The 25,535-nt window shown below is 42.1% G+C and overlaps 1 protein-coding gene and 1 non-coding gene across 8 annotated transcripts in view; one reads left to right on the top strand and one right to left on the bottom strand.

The window, feature by feature from the left end:
• Positions 1–25,535, top strand: part of LOC121541334 (follistatin-related protein 5) — a 209,654-nt gene that overhangs the window by 152,343 nt on the left and 31,776 nt on the right. For 4 of the 7 annotated variants that reach the window (XM_041850349.2, XM_041850327.2, XM_041850316.2 and 1 more), the window contains exons 7-9: positions 11,795–11,961; positions 23,592–23,603; positions 25,221–25,341. In XM_041850349.2, the coding sequence (XP_041706283.1) occupies positions 11,795–11,961; positions 23,592–23,603; positions 25,221–25,341 (300 nt within the window). The remainder of the gene's footprint in view (positions 1–11,794; positions 11,962–23,591; positions 23,604–25,220; positions 25,342–25,535) is intronic. The other 3 variants (XM_041850342.2, XM_041850357.2, XM_041850335.2) reach the window with 1 other exon arrangement.
• On the bottom strand, positions 4,794–4,867 carry trnav-uac. The gene has a single exon. It is a non-coding gene; the product is annotated as a tRNA-Val (tRNA).

Below are 25,535 nucleotides of genomic sequence, written 5' to 3'. Positions count from 1 at the left end.
CGATGGTGCAGCTGTAGAATTTTTTGAGGATCTGAGGACCCATGCCAAATCTTTTTAGTCTCCTGAGGGGGAATAGGCTTTGTCTCAGCCACCAATTGTGCAAGTTCTCCCACTTAAAAAGATGAGAGAGGCCTGTAATTTTCATCATAGGTACATGTCAACTATGACAGACAAAATGAGGGAAAAAAATCCAGAAAATCACATTATAGGATTTTTTATGAATTTATTTGCTATTTATGGTGGAAAATAAGTATTTGGTCACCTACAAACAAGCAAGATTTCTGGCTCTCACAGACCTTTAACTTCTTCTTTAAGAGGCTTCTCTGTCCTCCACTCGTTACCTTTATAAATGGCACCTATTTGAACTTGTTATCAGTATAAAAGACACCTGTCCACAACCTCAAACAGTCACACTCCAAACTCCACTATGGCCAAGACCAAAGAGCTGTCAGACCTGCACCAGGCTGGGAAGACTGAATCTGCAATAGGTAAGCAGCTTGGTTTGAAGAAATCAACTGTGGGAGCAATTATTAGGAAATGGAAGACATACAAGACCACTGATAATCTCCCTCGATCTGGGGCAAGATCTCACCCAGTGGGGTCAAAATGATCACAAGAACGGTGAGCAAAAATCCCAGAACCACACGGGGGGACCTAGTGAATGACCTGCAGAGAGCTGGGACCAAAGTAACAAAGCCTACCATCAGTAACACACTACGCCGCCAGGGACTCAAATCCTGCAGTGCCAGACGTGTCCCCCTGCTTAAGCCAGTACATGTCCAGGCCCATCTGAAGTTTGCTAGAGTGCATTTGGATGATCCAGAAGAGGATTGGGAGAATGTCATATGGTCAGATGAAACCAAAATATAACTTTTTGGTAAAAACTCAACTCGTCGTGTTTGGAGGACAAAGAATGCTGAGTTGCATCCAAAGAACACCATACCTACTGTGAAGCATGGGGGTGGAAACATCATGCTTTGGGGCTGTTTTTCTGCAAAGGGACCAGGACGACTGATCCGTGTAAAGGAAAGAATGAATGGGGCCATGTATCGTGAGATTTTGAGTGAAAACCTCCTTCCATCAGCAAGGGCATTGACGATGAAACGTGGCTGGGTCTTTCAGCATGACAATGATCCCAAACACACCGCCCGGGCAGCGAAGGAGTGGCTTCGTAAGAAGCATTTCAAGGTCCTGGAGTGGCCTAGCCAGTCTCCAGATCTCAACCCCATAGAAAATATTTGGAGGGAGTTGAAAGTCCGTGTTGCCCAGCGACAGCCCCAAAACATCACTGCTCTAGAGGAGATCTGCATGGAGGAATGGGCCAAAATACCAGCAACAGTGTGTGAAAACCTTGTGAAGACTTACAGAAAACGTTTGACCTGTGTCATTGCCAACAAAGGGTATATAACAAAGTATTGAGAAACTTTTGTTATTGACCAAATACTTATTTTCCACCATAATTTGCAAATAAATTCATTAAAAATCCTACAATGTGATTTTCTGGATTTTTTTTTTCATTTTGTCTGTCATAGTTGACGTGTACCTATGATGAAAATTACAGGCCTCTCTCATCTTTTTAAGTGGGAGAACTTGCACAATTGGTGGCTGACTAAATACTTTTTTTCCCCACTGTAAGTCTAGGGTATACCAGCTAATGTCATATGGCGTATCATCTATTAAGAGGATTCACGCCTCATTATAAACTGGGTGGTTCGCTCCTGAATGCTGATTGGCTGACAGCCGTGGTATATCAGACCGTATACCACGGGTATGACAAAACATTTATTTTTACTGATCTAATTACGTTGGTAACCAGTTTATAATAACAATAAGGCAACTCAGGGGTTTGTGATATATGGCCAATATACCACGGCTACGGGCAGTATCCAGGCACTCTGCGTTGCGTCATGCTTAAGAACAGCCCTTAGCCGTGGTATATTGGCCATATACCACACCCCCTTGTGCCTTATTGATTAAATAACCTATGTTAATCAGTTATAAATTTTTATTTGGAATGAACCACATTGATGTCAGCGATGGAAGTTATTCATGCTGGTAACAGTTCAAGTATTGTTCTTTCTCCATATTGAACATAATAACAATCTCAGCAGCCTATTTCTTCTTTAATTTGCCTACTCTTATGGGCTCCATAATCCCTGGATCTGCATGTGGATTTGCAAAGATAGAAAATTAGTTTACTTAAACTCTGGCTCTTCTCTATGGATCATTATTAGACAACCAAAGGAGACAGCCTTTTCTTCTTCTGGGCCTGCCTGCCTCCATTAAGACAACTCTAGTGTTATTCATCGCTCTCGGCGCAATGACAATTAATGGATTGTCATGCTTTCTCACGACAAGCTCCCGTGGAGCATTCTGCTGTTAAATTGGATCCATTTTCCAAAAGTGTGATTTTTGCAAAATGTGTTAAGTATTAGAAAGATTTGAAATGCTTGAACTTAATTTTTTTCTTTCTCTTTTCCTTCTTTTCCCCCCAGAAATATCCTCAATATCACTGAGACAATAGCCAGTTGGGCCTTAGCAATACCCACAGGAGGATTTCACATCATTTCTAACTTAAATCCATGACAAATTGCATTTCTGCGACTTGGAACCAATTCTAACAGCATATAGCCTTGTAGAAGAATACTCGCTGTTTCACAATAGGATACAAGAATGTCTTGTCTTCCAGAAGTTGGGTCCGTTATCAAATATAGCTTGGTTTTCATTTTTTCATGTAATGCGTATTCACATACGTACCATTAGTGAATCTTGTAGTCTTGTATAACCATTAGTGTATGTATTCCTTGACGTCAAATGAGATTGCATGACTTAACATTTCAGTGCTAGATCAGTGATGTACTATATTGATTATTGATTAGTAAGAAGTCATTACCTGAAATGTGGACTGCATTTCTATATGTAAACTATGATGCCAGAACATTGCAATTGACTGCATTTATTAAAATCAGAGCTCTCTGCGATATTTGACAGGATTGGAAAGCATTTGATATACAGTACCAGTCCAAAGTTTGGATACACCTACTCATTCCAGGGTTTTTCTTTATTTTTACTATTTTCTACTTAGTAGAAAACTAGTGAAGACATCAAAACTATGAAATAACACATATGGAATCATGTAATAACCAAGAATTGTGTTAAACAAATCAAAATATATTTTATATTTGAGATTCTTCAAAGTAGCCACCCTTTGCATTGATGATAACTTTGCACACTCTTGGCATTCTCTCAACCAGCTTCATGAGGTAGTCACCTGGAATGCATTTCAATTAACAAGTGTGCCTGCTTAAAAGTTAATTTGTGGAATTTCTTTCCTTCTTAATGTGTTTGAGCCAGTCAGTTGTGTTGTGACAAGGTAGGGGTGGTATACAGAAGAAAGCCCTATTTGTAAAAGACCAAGTCCACATTATGGCAAGAACAGCTCAAAGAAGCAAAGAGAAATGACAGTCCATCATTACTTTAAGACATGAAGGTCAGTCAATCTGGAAAATTTCAAGAACTTTGAAAGTTTCTTCAAGTGCAGTCGCAAAAACCATCAAGCACTATGATGAAACTGGCTCTCATGAGGACCACCACAGTAAAGGAAGACCCAGAGTTACCTCTGCTGCAGAGGATAAGTTCATTAGAGTTACCAGCCTCAGAAATTGCAGCCCAAATAAATGCTTCACAGAGTTCAAGTAACAGACACATCTCAACATCAACTGTTCAGAGGAGACTGTGAATCAGGCCTTCATGATTGAATTGCTGCAAAGAAACCACTACTAAAGGACACCAATAAGAAGAAGAGACTTGCTTGGGCCAAGAAACACGAGCAATGGACATTAGACTGGTGGAAATCTGTCCTTTGGTCTGATGAGTCCAAATTTGAGATTTTTGGTTCCAACCGCCGTGTCTTTGTGAGATGCAGAGTAGGTGAACGGATGATCTCCACGTGTGGTTCCCACCGTGCAGCATGGAGGAGGAGGTGTGATGGTGTGGGGGTGCTTTGCTGGTGACACTGTCTGTGATTTATTTAGAATTCAAGGCACACTTAACCAGCATGGCTACCACAGCATTCTGCAGCGGTACGCCATCCCATCTGGTTTGCGCTTAGTGGGACTATCATTTATTTTTCAACAGGACAATGACCCAAAACACACCTCCAGGCTGTGTAAGGGCTATTTGACCAATAATTAGAGTGATGGAGTGCTGCATCAGATGACCTGGCCTCAACAATCACCCGACCTCGACCCAATTGAGATGGTCTGGGATGAGTTGAACTGCAGAGTGAAGGAAAAGCAGCCAACAAGTGCTCAGCATATGTGGGAACTCCTTCAAGACTGTTGGAAAAGCATTCCAGGTCAAGCTGGTTGAGAGAATGCCAAGAGTGTGCAAAGCTGTCATCAAGGCAAAGGGTGGCTACTTTGAAGAATCACAAATATAAAATATGTTTTGATTTGTTTAACACTTCTTTGGTTACTACATGATTTCATATGTGTTATTTCATAGTTTTGATGTCTTCACTATTATTCTACTATGTAGAAAATAGTAAAAATAAAGAAAAACCTTGGAATGAGTAGGTGTGTCCAAACTTTGGACTGGTACTGTATATTATAAGCTCAGGAAAACGTTCCCCACACAATCGCCACCAGCTTGTACTGTTGACAGCAGGCAGGATGGGGCCATGGATTACTGCAAATACTGACTCTGACATTATATTTTACATTTTAGTCATTTAGCAGACGCTCTTATTCAGAGCGACTTACAGTTAGTGAATGCATAAATTTTTTCATACTGGTCCCCCGTGGGAATCGAACCCACAACCCTGGCGTTGTAAGCGCCATGCTCTACCAACTGAGCTACACGGGACTACCAACTGAGTTACACGTGACATCAGCATGACGCAACAGGAATCGGGATTTGTCGGACCAGGCAATGTTTTTCCACTCCTCAATTGTCCAGTGTTGGTGATCGTGTGCTCACTGGAACCGCTTCTTCTTGTTTTTAGCTGAGTGGAACCCAGTGTGGTCGTCTGCTGCAATAGCCCATCCGTGACAAGGATCGACGAGGTGTGCGTTCCGAGATGCCGTTCTACACACCACTGTTGTACTGCGCCGTTATTTGTCTGTTTGTGGCCCGCCTGTTAGCTTGCACGATTCTTGCTATTCTCCTTCGACCTCTCATCAAAGAGCTGTTTTCACCCACAGGACTTCCGCTGACTGGATGTATAGTTGCTTATCGCCCCATTCTCGGTAAACCCTAGACACTGTTGTGCGTGAAAAGCCCAGGAGGGTGGCCGTTTCTGAGATACTGGAACTGTCGCGCCTGGCACCGACGATCATACCATGCTCAAAGTCACTTAGTTCACTCGCTTTATATAGCAAGCCACGGCCACATGACTCACTGTCTGTAGGAGCGATCCGTTTTAGGGAACGGGGTGGCCACTAAGTGTATATGATACATACAGTTTATGAATCACACAGTGTGTAGGAAAGCTACATGATAGAACAACCACATCTCTACAAAATGTAATGTGTACCTTAATCTTTCTTATAGACGTTAGTCCTCCTCCTTCTTCCTATCAATGTTGACAGACATACAGACAGAAGGGAAGCATTTCCATGTCAACAAACGCGCTGGCTTCATCCCTCTCAAACATTTCACCGCTCTTGTCAAGGAGGGGTACGCTGTTGACGCGCTCACATCGGATTGCAGTCTAGAGAGGTATGCAGCTATTAGAGAGCAACGTTGTACTTTGAACATAATGATGCTATTAAGATCCCTACCGTGGAGCTAGAAGGCAATTACTTAATGCATCCCTGGACACTCAGCTGTGTGTTGAACTCACTCCCTCACTTTTCATCAGCCACTGTTGAGATGTCTTACCGGCGCACCTCAATAAAACCTGCCTTTTAGACACACATACGCATGCACACACACACACACACACACACACACACACACACACACACACACACACACACACACACACACACACACACACACACACACAGGTGGGAAGGCACACACACATGGAAAAACAGCCACGTGCACATTGCTCAATATCATTCACAGTTGCGAACCGCTTGATAAGGAATAGGCATTCACTTGCAAATGATAATGGAGCGGCATGGGTAAGAGAGGCACCGCTGCCAAATCAGCATCGTCCCCTTATGATAAACCCAAACCCCAAATACGCCTTTGATTTGGAGCATTTCGGCAGGATAGCTTTTCTCTCAATGCCTTTTCATATGGTAGTTTTGATGAAATTAGTCAAGTTACAATGGTCTTCAGCAATGTTGAATACTCATTTGTGGTCGGTCCCACAAGGCTCCTTCACCAGCTGCTCTAGAAACCAGGCCCCAGGCTGCTCAGCCGAGGTAATGCACTCAGCAAGTTCCACTTTTACAGGCTTCGCTCACATTTATAACCTTGGTGCAGAGGTTTTTATTTCAATTGGCCTGACTTGCAGTCTGCTTTATGAAGCTTTAAGTCTTGATCAAAGTATTGCTGGTATTGGCAGGGCTGTTCATATCTGCAGACGTTGATATTGGAGCAGGTAATTCAGTCGAGCTAACCCTGCTATCGGTCTAGGGAACCCTATACCCAAGTGGAGTGATTTGGGGATTGTTCCAAACTATGTAACAGCACTCGACAATGTATCTTAAAAAACAGCAGTGATGGGGATACACCCACCTCGACTGATAACACCTCTTTGGAAGATTTGTGCTACACATATGATATATATGATGGAGGGAAAGCACAAGAGAGAAAGAGAAGGAGAGAGAGAGAAACAGAAAGAGAAGGAGATAGAGAAAGAAAGAGGAGAGAGAGAAACAGAAAGAGAAGGAGAGTGAGAAACAGAAAGAGAAGGAGAGAGAGAAACAGAAAGAGAAGGAGAGTGAGAAACAGAAAGAGAAGGAGAGAGAGAGAAACAGAAAGAGAAGGAGAGAGAGAGAGAAACAGAAAGAGAAGGAGAGTGAGAAACAGAAAGAGAAGGAGAGAGAGAAGGAGAAAGAGAAGGAGTGAGAGAGAAGGAGAAAGAGAAGGAGAGAGAGAGAAACAGAAAGGAGAAGGAGAGAGAGAGAAACAGAAAGAGAAGGAGAGAGAGAAACAGAAAGAGAAGGAGAGAGAGAGAAACAGAAAGAGAAGGAGAGTGAGAAACAGAAAGAGAAGGAGAGAGAGAGAAACAGAAAGGAGAAGGAGAGAGAGAGAGAAACAGAAAGAGAAGGAGAGAGAGAAACAGAAAGAGAAGGAGAGAGAGAAACAGAAAGAGCTAGGTGAGCAGGGGAGTAGCTAAACAAAAGTGTGACAGCTATTTTCCCTGACAACTGTTCCTCTACTGTGCCATAGGTGATTTAGTCTTGGGCGGTGGGCATGGACCAACATCCCATTATGGGAATAGTCGGGGAGTAAATCAAAAACCAGATCCAGCCGTTAATCACTAATTACAGGCTGGATGTTGAAGGTTGGGTCCCTCCCAGGAGAAAAGCCATGGAAGTACAAATAAGACTAAAGGAGCAGCCAGGGCCACTAGTCGTTCTGATAAATCAAAGGCCAGAGAAGGTGGGACAAAATGTCTAGCAGCCCACACTGAGTTCGATTCGATCAATAAGAAATTGCCCATTCTGTGCCTGCACAGACTTCGCATGCATGCATGGTTTCCCTTCAACAGTATGATGTAGCCTGCCGCCTGCTGATTTCTCTTTTTAAAATCTCCCCCATGACTTCCCCTGTTTCAGTCCCTCCGAGATCGCCTATGAAACGAGTTTATAGTTCGAAGCGCATTTCCAAAGCCATTAAGATACAAGGGACTGTAATTGAACGGTTAGGGAGGAGATTGTATGAGTATGTCCCGCCTCAATGCGGCAGCTACAAAGCCTGCTGGGTTTTGAAACGTCCATGCGTCGTGTTAGCGTGATGTTGTCAGGGTTGTTTTGCCAGCAGTGAGCATGTCAAAAGATGCCCGCCATTTGCTTTCTGCGAACATATTGCTTAGAATATTTTGATCAGCAATGTGTTTATGTAATCATTGAACCCATATCTTTATCTGCTTCAAGGAAAACATCAATTAACTTTTTCATCTGTGATTTATCCAATAAACCCAGTGCTGAACTCTGAAAATGAGTTCTTTAATTGTTTTCAAACTCTTAACATCGCAAAAGATTGAGTAGATTTATGTGTAATATATCTCCACTGGCGCCAATGAATTCTGCGTAGGAAATGCATTTGTACCTTGCTAATTTCCTCCTCTGAGCTTGGAGAAAAAGAGAGGACACATTGCAGCTTAATTTGGGAAATTAAGATTTAATGAAGCCCTGTAGACATTAGAAACTGCAGTATGTGGTGAAAGAGATATGTATACTTCCAGGGCCTGTATAGTGGTAATTACCCATTAAACTAATTTGAGAAACTGGAGTCTTGTTGTCCATTCTTCCTCTTAGCTCAATTATACTCTTCTATTAAGATTGTCTGTGTCACATTAAACATTATTGTTGTTATGTTTCCTCAGGACAAAATTAGTTGTTTTCCATGTAGCACGTCAGCTTTCAAATATCAATAGTTAACATCATCGTTATCAAGACTCCAGTTTCAAAGACACAAGATGCTTCATTGTCGGGCAGGAAGGGTCCCGCTAACGATTTGAAAGATGTTCCCACTCTTGAGAAATGAAAGGCTAATCAACAAGAGTATGTTTTAGCATATTAACACGTATGTCCTCTTGCATCTTGGAATTAGCATTCCACGTGGGAATTTTCACAAAGGATGAGAAATTGTTTGAAGACAATCGAATGCAATCACCTCTCCATGAAAAACATCTCCCAAGCATTCTTGAAACCCCTAGAGACTATGTAGAATTGTAATTGTACATCTTCATGACTTAATGAAACAACTTCATTCAATCTTCAAAAGAGCAATCCTGTTCAAGTTTTTTATTGATATTTTAAAACCTATATAAATACTGTACATGCTTTGCTTGGGGTTATGAACCATTTCAAAGCACTAGTCAATAAAATCTTGACTCAGGGCAGGAATGCGCTGAGATATGCAGTGGGGAAAAAAAGTATTTAGTCAGCCATCAATTGTGCAAGTTCTCCCACTTAAAAAGATGAGAGAGGCCTGTAATTTTCATCATAGGTACACGTCAACTATGACAGACAAAATGAGAATTTTTTTCCCAGAAAATCACATTGTAGGATTTTTAATGAATTTATTTGCAAATTATGGTGGAAAATAAGTATTTGGTCAATAACAAAAGTTTCTCAATACTTTGTTATATACCCTTTGTTGGCAATGACACAGGTCAAATATTTTCTGTAAGTCTTCACAAGGTTTTCACACACTGTTGCTGGTATTTTGGCCCATTCCTCCATGCAGATCTCCTCTAGAGCTGTGATGTTTTGGGGCTGTCGCTGGGCAACACGGACTTTCAACTCCCTCCAAAGATTTTCTATGGGGTTGAGATCTGGAGACTGGCTAGGCCACTCCAGGACCTTGAAATGCTTCTTACGAAGCCACTCCTTCGTTGCCCGGGCGGTGTGTTTGGGATCATTGTCATGCTGAAAGACCCAGCCACGTTTCATCTTCAATGCCCTTGCTGATTGGCTGGAGGTTTTCACTCAAAATCTCACGATACATGGCCCCATTCATTCTTTCCTTTACACGGAGCAGTCGTCCTGGTCCCTTTGAAGAAAAACAGCCCCAAAGCATGATGTTTCCACCCCCATGCTTCACAGTAGGTATGGTGTTCTTTGGATGCAACTCAGCATTCTTTGTCCTCCAAACACGACGAGTTGAGTTTTTACCAAAAAGTTCTATTTTGGTTTCATATGACCATATGACATTCTCCCAATCTTCTTCTGGATCATCCAAATGCACTCTAGCAAACTTCAGACGGGCCTGGACATGTACTGGCTTAAGCAAGGGGACACGTCTGTCACTGCAGGATTTGAGTCCCTGGCGGCGTAGTGTGTTACTGATGGTAGGCTTTGTTACTTTGGTCCCAGCTCTCTGCAGGTCATTCACTAGGTCCCCCCGTGTGGTTCTGGGATTTTTGCTCACCGTTCTTGTGATCATTTTGACCCCACGGGGTGAGATCTTGTGTGGAGCCCCAGATCGAGGGAGATTATAAGTGGTCTTGTATGTCTTCCATTTCCTAATAATTGCTCCCACAGTTGATTTCTTCAAACCAAGCTGCTTACCTATTGCAGATTCAGTCTTCCCAGCCTGGTGCAGGTCTACAATTTTGTTTCTGGTGTCCTTTGACAGCTCTTTGGTCTTGGCCATAGTGGAGTTTGGAGTGTGACTGTTTGAGGTTGTGGTGTCTTTTATACTGATAACAAGTTCAAACAGGTGCCATTAATACAGGTAACGAGTGGAGGACAGAGGAGCCTCTTAAAGAAGAAGTTACAGGTCTGTGAGAGCCAGAAATCTTGCTTGTTTGTAGGTGACCAAATACTTATTTTCCACCATAGTTTGCAAATAAATTCATAAAAAATCCTACAATGTGATTTTCTGGAATTTTTTTCTCAATTTGTCTGTCATAGTTGACGTGTACCTATGATGAAAATTACAGGCCTCTCTCATCTTTTTAAGTGGGAGAACTTGCACAATTGGTGGCTGACTAAATACTTTTTTTCCCCACTGTATCTTCATTTGTTTTTCCTACAGAATGGGGTGTCTGCAGTCTTCAAGCATTGATCACATGGGGGTTATTCCAGTTCAGGACATAACAGACAGATTGTTATGCATTAACCCCTAGACTCGAGTTAAAAGGTGCACACCAGATACAGTCTTATTCAAGCTCTTTCTTTCCTCAGTTGGTTTTGCTGAGCTAAGCTAATCTCTGGACCTGGGCTTCTCTTTCATTAGGTTTTGTATTTCATGCCCTCAGGAGCAGAACAGATTGAGCCAGTGTTTCCTTTTGCTCATTAGCCCAATAGGAAAATTCAAAGGCACACACTAGTTACAAGTCTAGTTACATAACAGAATTAAAGGGGATGCTTGAGTAACAGCTTTGTGTTCATTCATTGTCTCATTGAAGAACTGGAAGCATTATAGTCATTGACCATCTGATATTTTCTGTGCTTTTGGTGCTATATATACACTTTCACTTGAGAAATCAGTGACTATCGCAATATGTGGAGAACTGCAATTTATTTTGAGTTGTCGATGCATTTAAAATAATATATTTATGTAAATATATAAATGTGGTGGCGTTGTGGGACATTGAATAGAACACCCACAATACCTTTGGAAAAGTCCACATAATAAGATGGATAGCTAGGTAAGTGAAATAAATCCTTGGAGATACAGTACTGCATGGTTTAATGAAATGTACATAAAATCTCTTGTTTACTTGATGTATTTACCTAGCACCTAATTTCATCCATTTTCTCTTGCTGTGTGAACTCATTATGGTTCCTCAATGCATAAACCAAACAACATCTGCAGTAATGTTGTGCCTCTGCAACAAAACACTGGCTAATTGAGCCTCTCTCTGTGTATTCAACGTTACCACAATCACTCGTCTGTTCAGTGTGCTCACACACACAGGAAAAGTAATTTGGCTTGCTTCACTGCACACATGCGCATGTAGACACATACTCACAAACTCTATTTATTCATTTTCACACACACATACACACACGGACACATCGACACATACACACACGTGCACATGGGGACACACACATACTTGAATTCTTACATTCAAGCATCGTGGTGGAACAAAAGTGGCACAGCTCTCTATGACTAACAGGTGATCTAATTACTGGCTTTGCTTTTTTCTTTACAGAAGTGTTCCAGCTCACCCTGCCAGATGACCAGAAATTGAGCATCACCACAGTAACCGTTGGCCAGAGTGCGGTCTTGACTTGCGCAATCAAGGGGGAGCAGAGACCTCCCATCATCTGGAAACGCAACAATCAGGTTCTCAACTCGCTGGATCTGGAGGACATCAATGTAAGAGCTGCCTGAAGCCCCACCTGAAATACAGCTGAACTAGTTGTTTCTTCTAGCTTTGTAAGACACTTTGTAAGACACTTTGTAAGACACTTTGTGAGACACTTTGTAAGACACTTTGTGTCGAGGACAGGTTGACTACCAGGCTTTTCTTATCTAGGATAGCTTACCTTATCACACACATACACACACACACACACACACACACACACACACATACACATACACATACACATACACACACACACACACATACACACACACACACACAGACACACACACTTTGGTAACACTTTATTTGGAAAGTCCCAAGTAGATGTTCAATAACTGTCAATAACATTTCAACTAAATATCCACTAACCCTAAACTTAACCCTTAACTTAACCCTAGCCCTAACCCGTACCTTAACTGTTATTTAACCGTAACTGTAACCTTAGCAAGGAGTTTCTTATCAACAGATAGTGTGTTGATAGTATGACCATCTGTACATCATATGGGACTATCCTAATAAAGTATGACCAACAGTTTTGTACTATCCTGCTCAGCTTCTCAGCATCACCAGAACGCCTGCACACTTTAACCTGGACAAATCAAAAGGCAGACCTTGAGCCTTTGAACAGCATTTTTGATTTGACAGTTATTCACAATGTCAGATATCCAGTCTCTGTACACTAATGAGAGGGACAGTGTTCTCAGACAAAGAACAGCAAAGGAGTATGGGTAAAAAAGGCCAGCAGGATGAAGGAGCATACCAAAGGGGTTCAGGTCTGAGGGGAAGCTCCTATTTTTACTTCCCGCTGAGCGTGTCATTGTCTGTGTGCAGTATCAACTGATAGCCAACCACCATGACGCTTTCATCCTTCTTCAAAGACAGGGCACTTAAAGACTTGAAGGTTCAGGGAGTCACCAGGCAAGGCTACTCTCTCCGTTGTCCCCCGTCAGGATTGACCAAGCTGTGGCTGACTCAACTGTGCATTATTGAGACAACACTGTCGCAGTAGATAAAGGAGGTCCAGCGAAGCCGCTAATGTAACATTAAATGTTGATGACTCTTAAAACTGCGCGAGGAGGTGCACAGCTGTCGCCAGTCATCGCCGAGTACCATCATCCCTGGAATTAAATTTCTGTCCCCATTGTTTCCGAGTGCTTTAGCTTGTTATGATCTCCCATTTACATGAAGATGGGAATGTTCTTCTTTTTGGCCATCGCCTTCTGTTTGATGACTTGCATGTGAAAGCACTACCATTTTGTCCCCCAGTCTTCTCTACAATAAGCTATTCATAATTCCGTACATCAAGTGCGGCATTGCTGACATGGGAATGCGTTGAAACCAGCCTATGCCAAGTGAGTGAGCTAGATTTAACTCTTGGGTAAAGTCAAGGAACAGAGTACAAGCCAGGCCATGTCAGGTTAAATGACTTTGATGTCATTTGACCTCTGTATATGGGAGATACAGTGCCATGCAAAAGTATTCAGACCCCTTGTATTTCTTCACATTTTATTGTGTTACAAAGTGGGATTAAAATGGATATTTGTAAAAAATAAAAAATAAAAAAATAAAAAAACACTCTAAGGTCAAAGTGGAAGACAATTTTGAATTCAAATAAAAAGTTTAATAGAATTTAAGTAACTAAAATATATGTAAGAAACACCTTTGGGAGCGATTACAGCTGTGAGTATTTCTGGGTAAGTCTCTAAAAGCTTTACAGACCTGGATTGTGCAGTTTTTGCCCATTACTTTTTCATAATTCTTCAAGCTCTGTCAAGATGTTGTGGATCATGGCTAGACAGTAATTTTGACCAGTCAAAAGTTTGGACACACCTACTCATTCCAGGGTTTTTCTTTATTTTTACTATTTTCTACATTGTAGAATAATAGTGAAGACATCAAAACTATGAAATAACACATATGAAATCATGTAGTAACCCAAAAAGTGTTAAACAAATCAAAATATATTTTAGATTTTAGATTCTTCGAAGTAGCCACCCTTTGCCTTAATGACAGCTTTACACACTCTTGGCATTCTCTCAACCAGCTTCATGAGGTAGTCACCTGGAATGCATTTCATTAAACAGGTGTGCCTTGTTAAAAGTTAATTTGTGGAATTTCTTTCCTTCTTTTGAGCCAATCAGTTGTGTTGTGACAAGGTAGGGGGGGTATACAGAAGATAGCCCTATTTGGTAAAAGATCAGGTCCATATTATGGCAAGAACAGCTCAAATAAGCAAAGAGAAACAACAGTCCATCATTACTTTAAGACATGAAGGTCAGTCAATACGGAAAATGTCAAGAACTTTGAACGTTTCTTCAAGTTCAGTCGCAAAAACCATGAAGTGCTATGATGAAACTGTTTCTCATGAGGACCGCGACAGGAATGGAAGACCCAGAGTTACCTCTGCTGCAGAGGACAAGTTCATTAGAGTTACCAGCCTCAGATTGCAGTCCAAATAAATGCTTCACAGAGTTCAAATAACAAACACATCTCAACATCAACTGTTCAGAGGGGACTGTGTGAATCAGGCCTTCATGGTCGAATTGCTGCAAATAAACCACTACTAAAGGACACTAATAAGAAGAAGAGATGGGCCAAGAAACACGAGCAATGGACATTAGACCGGTGGAAATCTGAGTTGGACCGCAGAGTGAAGGAAAAGCAGGCAACAAGTGCTCAGCATATGTGGGAACTCCTTCAAGACTGTTGGAAAAGCATTCCTCATGAAGCTTGTTGAGAGAATGCCAAGAGTGTGCAAAGCTGTCATCAAGGCAAAGGGTGGCTACTTTGAAGAAAATATATTTTGTTTTGTTGAAATTGTTTTTGGTTACTGCATGATTCCATATGTGTTATTTCATAGTTTGATGTGTTCACTATTATTCTACGATGTAGAAAATAGTAAAAATAAAGAAAAACCCTTTTGACTAGTACTGTATGTACTGCAGTCGGAAAATATTCAGACCTCTTGACTTTTTCCACATTTTGTTTAGTTACAGCCTTATTCTAAAATCAAATCAAATCAAATCATATTTTATTGGCCACATGCGCCGAATACAACAGGTGCAGACATTACAATGATATGCTTACTTACAGCCCTTAACCAACAGTGCATTTATTTTTAATAAAAAAAGCAAAATAAAACAACAACAAAAAAGTGTTGAGAATAAAAGAGCAGAAGTAAAATAAAATAACAGTAGGGAGGCTATATATACAGGGGGGTACCGGTGCAGAGTCAATGTGCGGGGGCACCGGCTAGTTGAGGTAGTTGAAGTAATATGTACATGTGGGTAGAGTTAAAGTGACTATGCATAAATAATTAACAGAGTAGCAGCAGCGTAAAAAGATTGGGTGGGGGGTGGGGGTGGGGGGCAGTGCAAATAGTCCAGGTAGCCATGATTAGCTGTTCAGGAGTCTTATGGCTTGGGGGTAGAAGCTGTTGAGAAGCCTTTTGGACCTAGACTTGGCACTCCGGTACCGCTTGCCGTGCGGTAGCAGAGAGAACAGTATAATTTTTTGAGGATCTGAGGACCCATGTCAAATCTTTTCAGTCTCCTGAGGGGGAATAGGCTTTGTCGTGCCCTCTTCATGACTGTCTTGGTGTGTTTGGACCATGATAGTTTGTTGGTGATGTGAACACCAAGGAACTTGAAGCTCTCAACCTGTTCCACTACAGCCCCGTCGATGAGAATGGGGGCGTGCTCAGTCCTCTTTTTTTTCCTGTAGTCCACAATCATCTCCTTTGTCTTGGTCACGTTGAGGGAGAGGTTGTTGTTATCCTGGCACTACACGGCCAGGTCTCTGACCTCTTCCCTATAGGCTGTCTCATCGTTGTCGGTGATCAGGCCTACCACTGTTGTGTCGTCGGCAAACTTAATGATGGTGTTGGAGTCGTGCCTGGCCATGCAGTCATGGGTGAACAGGGAGTACAGGAGGGGACTGAGCACGCACCCCTGAGGGGCCCCTGTGTTGAGGATCAGTGAGGCAGATGTGTTGTTACCTGCCCTTACCACCTGGGGCGGCCCGTCAGGAAGTCCAGGATCCAGTTGCAGAGGGTTTTGTTTAGTCCCAGGATCCGTAGCTTAGTGATGAGCTTTGAGGGCACTATGGTGTTGAATGCTGAGCTGTAGTCAATGAATAGCATTCTCACGTAGGTGTTCCTCTTGTCCAGGTGGGAAAGGGCAGTGTGGAGTGCAGTAGAGATTGCATCATCTGTGGATCTGTTGGGGCGGTATGCAAATTGGAGTGGGTCTAGGGTTTCTGGGATAATGGTGTTGATGTTAGTCCTGTATTGACTCTTTGCCTGTTTGATGGTTCGTCTGAGGGCATAGCGGGATTTCTTATAAGCGTCCCGGTTAGAGTCCCGCTCCTTGAAAGCGGCAGCTCTACCCTTTAGCTCAGTGCGGATGTTTCCTGTAATCCATGGCTTCTGGTTGGGGTATGTACGTACGGTCACTGTGGGGACGACATCATCGATGCACTTATTGATGAAGCCAGTGACTGATGTGGTGTACTCCTCAATGCTATCTGAAGAATCCCGGAACATGTTCCAGTCTGTGCTAGAAAAACAGTCCTGTAGCTTAGCATCTGCGTCATCTGACCACTTTTTTATTAATCGAGTCACTGGTGCTTCCTGCTTTAGTTTTTGCTTATAAGCAGGAATCAGGAGGATAGAGTTGTGGTCAGATTTGCCAAATGGAGGGCAAGGGAGAGCTTTGTATGCGTCTCTGTGTGTGGAGTAAAGGTGGTCTAGATTTTTTTCCTCTGGTTGCACATTTAACATGCTGGAAGAAATTAGGTAGAACAGATGTAAGTTTCCCTGTATTAAAGTCCCCGGCCACTAGGAGCGCTGCCTCTGGATGAGCGTTTTCCTGTTGACTTATGGCCTTATACAGCTCATTCAGTGCAATCTTAATGCCAGCATTGGTTTGTGGTGGTAAATAGACAGCTATGAAAAATATAGATGAAAAATCTCTTGCTAAATAGTGTGGTCTACAGCTTATCATAAGATACTCTACCTCAGGCGAGCAAAACCTCGAGACTTCCTTAGTATTTGATTTTGTGCACCAGCTGTTGTTTACAAATATACACAGACCGCCACCCCTTGTCTTACCGGAGTCAGCCGTTCTATCCTGCCGATGTAGCGTATAGCCCGCTAGCTGTATGTTGTCCATGTCGTCGTTCAGCAACGACTCGGTGAAACATAATATATTACAGTTTTTAATGTCCCGTTGGTAGGATAACCGTAATCTTAGGTCATCCCATTTATTCTCAAATGATTGAAGATTGGCTAATAGGATTGATGGGAGAGGCAGTTTACTCGCTCGCCGTTGGATCCTTATAAGGCACCCCGACCTACGTCCACGATATCTCTGTCTCTTCCTCATGCGAATGACGGGGATTTGGGCCTTGTCGGTTGTCTGTAGGATATCCTTCGCGGCCGCCTCGTTGAAGAAAAAATCTTTGTCCAATACGAGGTGAGTAATCGCTGTCCTGATATCCAGAAGCTATTTTTGGTTATAAGAGACGATGGCAGAAACATTATGTACAAAATAAATTACAAATATCGCTGAAAAACACACATAATAGTACAATTGGTTAAAGGGCTGTAAAACGGCAGCCATCTTCTCCGGCGCCATTCTCTCTCTTAAATGGATGAAGTAAATGTTTTTCCTCATCAATCTACACACAATACCCCATAATGACAATGCCAAAGCAGGTTTTTAGAAATGTAATATGTAAAAAATAGAAATACATTATTTACATAAATATTCAGACCCTTTGCTATGAGACTTGAAATTGCGCTCAGGTGCATCCTGTATGTACAGAAGTAGTGTGAGGTTCACTCTTAATGAGAAGTGTGCTACATCCACAATACAGTGCATTCGGAAAGTATTCAGACCTCTTCCCTCTTTCCAGATTTTGTTACGTTACAGTCTTATTCAAAAATGGATTAAATTAATTGTTTTCCTCCTTAATTTACACATAATACCCCGTAATAACAAAGTGAAAACAGATTTTTTGAAATGTTTGCAAAAAATGCTACGAGACTCGAAATTGAGCTCAGGTGCATAATTTTTCCATTGCTCATCCTTGAGATGTTTCTACAACTTGATTGGAGTCCACCTGTGGTAAATTCAATTGATTGGACATGATTTGGAAAGGCACACACCTGTCTATATAAGGTCCCACAGTTGACGGTGCATGTCAGAGCCAAAACCAAGCCATGAGGTTGAAGGAATTGTCCGTAGAGCTCCAAGACAGGATTGTGTTAAGGCACAGATCTGGGGAAGGGTACCAAAACATTTCTGCAGCATTGAAGGTCCCCAAGAACACAGTGGCCTCCATCATTCTTAAATGGAAGAAGTTTAGAACCACCAAGGCTTTTCCTAGAGCTGGCCGCCCGGCCAAACTGAGCAATCGGGGGAGAAGGGCCTTGGTCAGTGAGGTGACCAAGAACCCGATGGTCACTCTGACAGAGCTCCAGAGTTCCTCTGTGGAGATGGGAGATCCTTGATGAAAACCTGCTCCAGAGCGCTCAGGACCTCAGACTGGGGTGAAGGTTCACCTTCCAACAGGACAACGACCCTAAACACACAGCCAAGACAACGCAAGAGTGGCTTTGGGACAAGTCTCTGAGTGTCCTTGAGTGGCCCAGCCAGAGCCCGGACTTGAACCCAATCGAACATCTCTGGAGAGACCTGAAAATAGCTGTGCAGCGACACTCCCCATCCAACCTCACAAAGCTTGAGAGGATCTGCAGAGACGAATGGGAGAAACTCCCAATATACAGGTGTGCCAAGCTTGTAGCGTCATACCCAAGAAGACTCGAGGCTGTAATTGCTTCTGAAGGTGCTTCAACAAAGTACTGAGTAAATGGTCTGAATACTTATGTAAATGTGATATTTAAGTTTTTTGCTTTGTCATTATGGGGTATTGTGTGTAGATTGATGAAGAAAAAAAACGATTTAATCAATTTTAGAATAAGGCTATAACGTCAGAAAATGTGGAAAAAGTCCAAGGGGTCTGAATACTTTCAGAATGCACTGTATATGCTTATGTATGTACTGTATGTATGTATGTACAGTGTGTATGTATGTACAGTATGTGTGTATGTATGTATGTACAGTATTATGCCTTTATCCTGTTATGTTGGCATCAGTTTCATTGCCATTCAGGTTAACTGTATTTCTGTCCACGGCTTCCTCAGTGTGAGCTTAACTTTGATCCCTGTGTTTGTTGGCATCAGATTTGATTTCCTGCTGTCGTCTAACAATACCCTTGTCCATGACCTTGGGCTCAGTGCAGATTATTATTACCGCAGATGGCGTACTGTCATGAACATCCCACCAGCTATGAGAACAACCAGACACTCAAGAGATTGTCGCTAAGTCTAGTCAGTCAGACAGTCATTTTCTACCTAAACATAAATGTGTGTGTGGACCAAGCTTTTTAGCTCTAAGTAGACAACGCAAAATACCAAGGAAAATACTAATGGTACGTCAGCAAAACCCCAAAACCGGCTTACCCTACAGTTTTGTGGCTAAGTGCCAACAAAGTTTCTCATAGCGAAGCAAGTGGATATATCTGCACCTGGTGTCCTCCAACCCCTCTATGAACACCATTTACCCAATTTCACCAAAGTGTCTGTATAATTGTGCCTGTTAATATTCCAAGGCCTGAACTGCCAACACTAATTAGAGTTGTATCTCGGTGAATGGATTTGTAGGGTTTATACTAATCTAACAGGCCCCTTCCCATTAAGAATGGGTGTTATTAAAAAATAATCTGTCAACAGAATGATGCTCTTATTATGGAGTTCAACAGAGCCAATCTTCATTTTGACAAAGCAGTTTACTCTAATTCCATGAATATGACAGTTGCTGGGCATTGCCTCATCATCTTTAGCTGTTAGCTGATATTAGGATACTTCAAACAGGAGAGGCCCTGATAAAGAATACAGAGATGTGTGGAATGCCTGGGAAAGTATCTACATTGAGTCTGGTGCGGTGTCTAGACTGCCTACTCGGCCCATCCAGCGTAGAGGTTTAAGGAATTCATGTGGAATTGTAATAAAGGAGAGAGGAGACAGTGTGTCTCGGCGCTGTCCTTCCTTATCTTGAGAGTCCTGGTTCACCCTGATCAAGGGTTCATGGGTATTGCAGTTTATCTCCCAGTGTTCAGGGGCCTAGTGTACTGAGTGGGGTAAAGCAGCTAGCATTTTAGGGCTCTATTCAATCAGATCTGCTTCAGCCAACATCCGCATAGCGCTCATTTTGATGGTGTTGGAGGTGGAACTGCATTAGAGCTGACCAATCCACAAGTGGCTCCCGGAATTATACCTAAAGCGGATATTGCCATTGGCGGACATTGCCACGGAGTCAATCCCATGCAACCTTGTTTACAAGTTTGAACACTAGAGTGTGAGATGTAATCTGCACCTCGATTAGGCTGATAGAAATCCTAATGATTTATTTTTTATAATTTTTAATTTGAGTGTCATTATTTCTATATAGCCAACACTTTCTCGTTCTGAGTGGGGCGGCTGCGGCTGCGGCTTAGTCACAATGATCGCAAGAACAGCTGCTCACCGATTTGACGGCTCCAATGCAGTTCCACCTCCGACACCGCCAAAACATCCGCTATGCGGGTGTCTCCTATTACCTGTTAACGCTTGATCTGATTGAATCTAGGCCTTAATCTCTATAGGCACACTGCATGTATATGTTGAGCTACAGGGAGCCTACAGGGAGGAGGTGAGGGCTCTGGGAGTGTGGTGCCAGGAAAATAACCTCTCACTCAACAAAACAAAGGAGATGATCGTGGACTTCAGGAAACAGCAGAGGGTGCACCCCCCTATCCACATCGACGGGACCGAAGTGGAGAAGGTGGAAAGCTTCAAGTTCCTTGGCGTACACATCACTGACAAACTGAAATGGTCCACCCACGCAGACAGTGTGGTGAAGAAGGTGGAACAGAGCCTCTTCAACCTCAGGAGGCTAAATAAATTTGGTTTGGCACCTTAAACCCACAAACTTTTACAGATGTACAATTCAGAGCATCCTGTCGGGCTGTGTCACCGCCTGGTACGGCAACTGCACCGCCCGCAACCGCAGGGCTCTCCAAAGGGTTGTGCGGTCTGCCCAACGCATTACCGGGGTCAAACTACCCGCCCTCCAGGACACCTACAGCACCCAATGTCACAGGAAGGCCAAAAAGATAATCAAGGACATCAACCACCCGAGCCACTGCCTGGTCACCCTGAAGGCGAGGTCAGTACAGGTGCATCAAAGCTGGGACCGAGAGACTGGAAAACAGCTTCTATCTCAAGGCCATCAGTCTGTTAAATAGCCATCACTAGCACATTAGAGGCTGCTGCTACCTATAGAAATCACTGGCCACTTTAACAAATGGAACACTAGTCACTTTAATAATGTTTACATATCTTGCATTACTCATCTCATATGTATATACTGTTTTCTATAATATTCAACTGTATCTTAGTCCATGCCACTCTGTCATTGCTCGTCCATATACAGTTGAAGTCGGAAGTTTACATAAACTTAGGTTGGAGTCATTAAAACTCATTTTACAACCACTCCACAAATTTATTTTTAACAAACTAAAGTTTTGGCAAGTCGGTTAGGACATCTACTTTGTGCATGACACAAGTAATTTTTCCAAAAATTGTTTACAGACAGATTATTTCACTTATAATTCACTGTATCACAATTCCAGTGGGTCAGAAGTTTTCATACACTAAGTTGACTGTGCCTTTAAACAGCTTGGACAATTCCAGAAAATGATGTCATGGCTTTAGAAGCTTCAGATAGGCTAATTGACATCATTTGTTTCAATTGGAGGTGCACCTGTGGATGTATTTCAAGGCCTACCTTCAAACTCAGTGCCTCTTTGCTGGGAAAATCATGGGAAAATCCAAAGAAATCAACCAAGACCTCAGAAAAAAGATTATACACCTCCACAAGTCTGGTTCATCCTTGGGAGCAATTTCCAAATGCCTGAAGGTACCACGTTCATCTGTACAAACAATAGTACGCAAGTATAAACACCATGGGACCACACAGCTGCCATACCGCTCAGGAAGGAGACGCGTTCTGTCTCCTAGAGATGAACGTACTTTGGTGTGAAAAGTGCAACTCAATCCAAGAACAACAGCAAAGGACCTTGTGAAGATGCTGGAGGAAACAGGTACAAAAGTATCTATATTCACAGTAAAACGAGTCCTATATTGACATAATCTGAAAGGCCGCTAAACAAGGAAGAAGCCACTGCTCCAAAACCACCATAAAAAAGCCAGACTACGTTTTGCAACTGCACATGGGGACAAAGATTGTACTTTTTGGTGAAATGTCCTCTGGTCTGATGAAACAAAAATATAACTGTTTGGCCATAATGAACACCGTTATGTTTGGAGGAAAAGGGGGGTAGCTTGTAAGCCGAAGAACACCATCCCAACCGTGAAGCATGGGTGTGGCAGCATCATGCTGTGGGGGTGCTTTGCTGCAGGAGGGACTGGTGCACTTCACAAAATAGATGGCATCATGAGGAAGGAAAATTATGTGGATATATTGAAACAACATCTCAAGACATCAGTCAGGAAGTTAAAGCTTGGTCACAAATGGGTCTTCCAAATGGACAATGACACCAAGCATACTTCCAAAGTTGTGGCAAAATGGCTTAAGGACAACAATGTCAAGGTATTGACAGTATGAAAATGTATGCACTCACTAACTGTAAGTCGCTCTGGATAAGAGCGTCTGCTAAATGACTAAAATGTAAATGTATTAGAGTGGCCATCACAAAGCCCTGACCTCAATCCTATAGAAAATGTGTGGGCAGAACTGAAAAAGCGTGTGCGAGCAAGGAGGCCTACAAACCTGACTCAGTTACACCAGCTCTGTCAGGAGGAATGGTCCAAAATTCACACAACTTATTGTGGGAAGCTTGTGGAATTCTACCCGAAACGTTTGACCCAAGTTAAACAACTTAAAGGCAATGCTACCAAATACTAATTCTGACCCACTGGGAATGTGATGAAAGAAATAAAAAGCTGAAATAAATCATTCTCTCTACTATTATTCTGACATTTCTCATTCTTAAAATAAAGTGGTGATCCTAACTGACCTAAGAGAGGGAATTTTTACTAGGATTAAATGTCAGGAATTGTGAAAAACTGTTTAAATGTATTTGGCTAAGGTGTATGTAAACTTCCGACTTCAACTGTATGTATATATTGTTAATACCATTCCTTAGTTAGATTTGTGTGTATTGGGTATATGCTGTGAAATTGTTAGATGTTACTTGTTAGATATTACTGCACTGTCGGAGCTAGAAACACAAGCATTTCGCTACACCCGCAATAACATCTGCTAAACACGTGTGTGACAAATAAAATTTGATTTGATTTGATCTATAAGACTTGTGTAACTCTGTCCTCTGTACATCCTTAATATCCATTGTTTGATACAAAAAATGTATGAATCAATTAAGCTGTACGATGTAGAGTGTTACATTGTAGAAAAATTGCCTCAGGCGACATTTGAGAAGTGCTTTTGCCTGTTTCGATGTTGTGTTTTAACTAACATCCAAATATTTTCATTGTGTTCTTTCTCCCCAGCAGATTCCGACACAGGTAGGTTTTATCAGAACTGAAATCATCACAGAATTGTGTACTATGTTATCCACAATTAAAAGCCCACAAAGCTAATGAATTCTGACATCACTCTGTGGCGGATAGGTATTTGGTATTTTATTAGGATCCCCATTAGCTGTTGTGAAAGCAGCAGCTACTCTGCCTGGGGTCCATACAGAACATGAAACATAACATAATACAGAACATTAATAAACAAGAACAGCTCAAATACAGCACTACATACATAAAAAAATGGCACACATAGCCTACATATCAATACACACAAAATATCTAGGTCAAATAGGGGAGAGGCATTGTGCCGTGAGTTGTTGCTTTATCTGTTTTTTTTAAACCAGGTTTTCTGTTAATTTGAGCAATATGAGATGGAAGGGAGTTCCATTAAATAATGGCTCTATATAATACTGTACGCTTTCTTGAATTTGTTCTGGATTTGGGGACTGTGAAAAGACCCCTGGTGGCATAAGTGTGTGTGTCAGAGCTGTGTGTAAGTTGACTATGCAAACAATTTGGATGCAAAGAGTGTGCAAAGCTGTCATCAAGGCAAAGGGTGGCGGTCAAGGCCGGCTACGACAGAGCCTGGATTCGAACCAGGATCTCTAGTGGCAAAGCTAGCACTGCGATGCAGTGCCTTAGACCACTGCGCCACTCAGGAGACTTAACAGATTTGCTATCTTTCTTCAGGTCTGTCTGAGATTTCAGCTGTGAAAGCTGCCTGATCAAATTAGAATGAATAGATTTGAATCAACGAACTGAATGGAGAAATATAAAATAATCTCGGAAAGTGTGAACGTTGGTAGGCTTCTAATGAGGAAGTAAATTTTAGTTATTTTTAGATGGTTGCACTACTTGATGTATGGATTCATTAACTTTTGGGCATCTTTCAGTGTAACGTCTGCATTATTTTTGTATTTATTTTTATTAGAAATGTTCTTCTTACTCAGCGCCTATTTGTGTTCAGCCCCAGCTTGATCATGACACAACATTCATTAAATTGGTTTCAGTTGCTCTTTGTGACCTTGGTAACCGCACAGATAAAGTTGCCTGTGCTTTTATACTGGAGAATATAGTGAAACTGTTGTATTTGTGGTGCATGCCTGTTCACAAAATGGGACATCCTCACATCTTGCTCATTTCAGTGATTACTCAAAATGGCACTTCAATGTAATTACTGACAGACTTGTTTTAACCTGCCTCTGTTTTAAAACTACTATTGGTGAATTTCAGCCCAAACCAAAGACAAAGCAAGTTTTTCACCTGATTTAAAAAAACAATAATTGGAAGATAATTCTTGACAAGCAAACAAATGCTTGTCTTTGACTGAAACAGATGGAAATGTGTGTCACGGTGTGCCTTTATTGATCACGTCCTCTTTGTCCAAGTTCTTTTGCTGCTTTACAAAAGTTCCAATAACACATCAATTTTCTCTGCTGCAACCCCCACAGCCATATTGCCTAAGCACATTGCATACATTCACATAACATTTTCATTTTCAGATCCGAGCACCCAATATCATTCATAATGGTGTGAATTACATTTTGAACCCATGAGTTTTTGACCTACACAGTCATTGTGGTATTCCTCTTTCTTCTTCTGCAGGATTTTGGAGATGATGGCTCATTGTACGTCACCAAGGTGACCACCACCCATATGGGGAACTACAGCTGCCATGCCGACGGGTACGAGCAGCTCTCGCAGACGCACACGCTCCAGGTGAACGGTAAGCAGCCACTGCCACTCGGCGGGAACAGAATGGTCGCTCTCACACTTCCTGTCGCTACTGAGTCAAACCCAAAATTATTTTCACTGCCAAATGTCGCTAAATCCCACCTGAGGGTGCACCCAGCTACTCTGACAGGCCACCATCCGTACAGAGACAGGCGAGCTGAAATGAAATGCTTACAGAGCTGTCAA

The sequence above is a fragment of the Coregonus clupeaformis genome, chromosome 3 (genome assembly GCF_020615455.1).
Source record: "Coregonus clupeaformis isolate EN_2021a chromosome 3, ASM2061545v1, whole genome shotgun sequence".
Classification (NCBI taxonomy): Eukaryota; Metazoa; Chordata; class Actinopteri; order Salmoniformes; family Salmonidae; genus Coregonus; species Coregonus clupeaformis.
Note: the sequence above shows the minus strand (reverse complement) of the source record. Positions and strands in the feature narration are given on the sequence as shown.